At 37.3% G+C, this 3,008-nt stretch overlaps 1 protein-coding gene across 1 annotated transcript in view; it reads left to right on the top strand.

Annotated features, from left to right (window-relative positions):
* ndufa4a (NDUFA4 mitochondrial complex associated a) overlaps positions 1-909 on the top strand; it is a 2,910-nt gene extending 2,001 nt beyond the window's left edge. Inside the window, exons 2-4 of the mRNA XM_013909032.1 lie at positions 5-129; positions 250-310; positions 640-909. Coding sequence (XP_013764486.1) covers positions 5-129; positions 250-310; positions 640-696 — 243 coding nt within the window. The 3' untranslated portion in view covers positions 697-909. The remainder of the gene's footprint in view (positions 1-4; positions 130-249; positions 311-639) is intronic.
* The last annotated feature ends 2,099 nt before the right edge of the window (positions 910-3,008 follow it).

Here is a 3,008-nt window from a genome sequence, read left to right as displayed (position 1 = left end):
TCAGCTGATAAGATGCCTTATCTTCCTTTGTCTCTTACAGCTGATCCCCCTTTTCATCTTCATCGGTGGAGGAGCAGCCATGTCTCTGTTGTACCTCGCCCGTCTGGGCTTGAGAAACCCTGATGTCTGGTAAGTCATGTGTCGTTTTCTTAATTAAAAATGTGTTTGTTTTTCATATTTGCATACAAGAGAAATTTCAAGTTCGTTGCCATGTACCTAGGAGTTACTCTTTACCTCTTGTTTCTGCAGCTGGGATCGCAAGAATAATCCAGAGCCCTGGAACAAACTTGGCCCAAATGATCAGTACAAGGTGTGCATCCCTTATGTTTAATTGTCTTGCAGTCTTGATTTTTCTGCTCTGATGTATTTAACAGTGGAGGTGGTTTTACTCTTGGATTTTATTGCGTAGCTTTAGCAGTGGAGTTTCTTATCCAGGGATAATTCCTCTTTAGTTGGACTAATCAAACAATAATCTTGTTAACGCTGACCTGTGTTAACAAATCTTATTAAGTCATTAACGAGTGTAACTTGATGTAGTCGTGTTTGTTGTGGCAAGTGACCCAAACCATTTATGGTGGTGCATGGATTTTTCTGTGCAATCTTGGTAATTTTTTTTTTTTTGTGTGTGTGTCTTTTCAGTTTTTCACAGTCAACATGGACTACAGCAAGCTGAAGAAGGACCGTCCTGATTTCTAAACCACAGCTGGACCACAAGCACAAAGATTGGCAGATCTGCACAAACTGGCTCATTGTGAACGTTCTTCTGGAAAGCTTAATGATGCAGAAGCTTAACCCGCACAGATGTTACATATATAAGTTTCCTGATTGCATCCATTTGGCTTTTGGATATTGATTTATTCACCGTCAATAAAGTACAGGAGTCTTTTCTCCTCTATACTGAGAAAATAATTTGTTTTTATTTTTTTCATGTGCTGTTGCCTGCTATATGCTTGTCCTGTCTTAATTTGCATCATCACTTTCCAGTGTCTAATATGCATACATATTACATCACTTCTCAGACCAATGTCCACAACTTCTTTACATTTGTCATGTTCTGCTGCTACTATACCTGCTTTGCATTCACCTAATTTTAGCTTTGTCCTGCTTTAACTCAATTAACAGTAAATTATGTACCACACTACTTTTGGTTGCTGTCCAATCTTTTGACATAAAAAGGAAACCCTGTCTGTATTTGAACCACCTTTGGTTGCAATTGCTTCAGTCGAGAAGACATGGTGGCAAAAAGGTGTGTGGGTTTCTCTCTCTCCCCCCCCCTTTCAAAGCTGGACTTGATGGTTTAGAGCAGTAGTGTGTTCATGTTACACATTAAGTGGAATGAACTGGAAGTTGGCAGTGGGACATTTGGAGGTGTGTCTTATAGAATGCTGTCGCTCTCAGCCAGATAAGTTTGTAAATGTCAACAGGTCGTGCTTTTCCATCTGCAGCCTGGAGAAATGCGACAAGGATGAGCAGTCAGTGCAGTGCAGAAAATGTCAAGGACACTTTCATATTTGAATGGAAGCCCTCGTTGGAGTCTTCACCCATCCTCTGTAGTGTTGCACACACGTGAATCCCCCAGTTTTCACCTTGGGGCTTTTGTTACAGTGTATAACACAATATCAGCTTTTAATCTAAATATATATCTATATAGATAGATATAGATACAGTGGCTTGCAAAAGTATTCCGCCCCCTTGAACTTTTCCACATTTTGTCACATTACAGCCGCAAACATGAATCAATTTTATTGGAATTCCACGTGAAAGACTAATACAAAGTGGTGTACACGTGAGAAGTGGAACGAAATTGATACATGATACCAAACATTTTTTACAAATAACTGAAAAGTGGGGTATGCATAATTATTCAGCCCCCTGAGTCAATACTTTGTAGAACCACCTTTTGCTGCAATTACAGCTGCCAGTCTTTTAGGGTCTGTCTCTACTAAAATCTGTTTTAAAGGGGGGACAAGATGGAAGCCAGTGGCGTACTTGGTCCATAGTGATCACTCCATCAGGGGAGAGAAAACTCGCTTTCTGCCTTATTCATGGTATCACTAATGTGTACAGACATTTTTTGAATTAATGATGCAAAATCACTACCTTAAAATATAAGGAAATTGGCATTTAGACTTATCTAACAGATTTCTTAATTTTTTTAAAAAAATGTTAATAATTTTTACATCGACTTTGGTGTTTTTGAGGAATAAATGCATTAAATTAAAAAAAGACTTTGTTGTAACAATTGTGCTTTCATGTAAATGTTAAGCATACATACAGTTTACATATACCCATCATGGACATGAATGTCATGGTAATTTGGGGCTTTTGTTTTCTTTTAACTTTCCAGGGTAGAATGGTTGCACAGCATACATCTTTAAGTCCATACAGGGTCAAAAGCATACATTTTTATTTTTTTTATTTTTTATTTAATTTTTAATTTTTTACTGTTTTTTATTGTTTTTTAACTTTATTGCTATGTCTGGTTTTATTACTATGTGCATATTAGTATTGTACAGCACTTTGGTCTACCAGGTGTGTTTTTAAAGTGCTATATAAATAAATAAATGATGATGATGATGATGATAAAGTATGTATACTTACATGTATACATTCCAAATAACAGATATGTTGGTCCTGTAGCAGGTTACACCTTCACCATGGACTTTTGTAGCCATTAACAACCTTCAGGCATAATTCAGACTGGATATTTGACAGCTCTTCTTGGAACAAGAGTTCATTTATGATATTAGAGAAGGCTGCAGTCAACTGAGACTGAAGAATTCACTTGGAAGAGTGACAAAAACATTTCTTCCAGTGAAAATGCTACAACAGTCATCAGTTTTCCTGGATTTGCTTACCTGGATGATTGAGCATGCATCAAGACAAGAGATCATTTTAACTAGGTGTTTTTTTTTTTTTGGTGGGAACCTGGATTTTAAGCATAGTCCATAAGTTTTCAAAAGAGTTGAGGTCAGGGCTTTGGGAAGTCCAGTCCAGAAACGTAATGT

The sequence above is a fragment of the Pundamilia nyererei genome, unplaced genomic scaffold (assembly GCF_000239375.1).
Source record: "Pundamilia nyererei isolate P.nyererei 1_Seehausen unplaced genomic scaffold, PunNye1.0 scaffold00018, whole genome shotgun sequence".
Lineage (NCBI taxonomy): Eukaryota > Metazoa > Chordata > Actinopteri > Cichliformes > Cichlidae > Pundamilia > Pundamilia nyererei.
The sequence above is the reverse complement of the archived record's forward strand: the minus strand, read 5'-3'. Positions and strand labels throughout refer to the sequence as shown.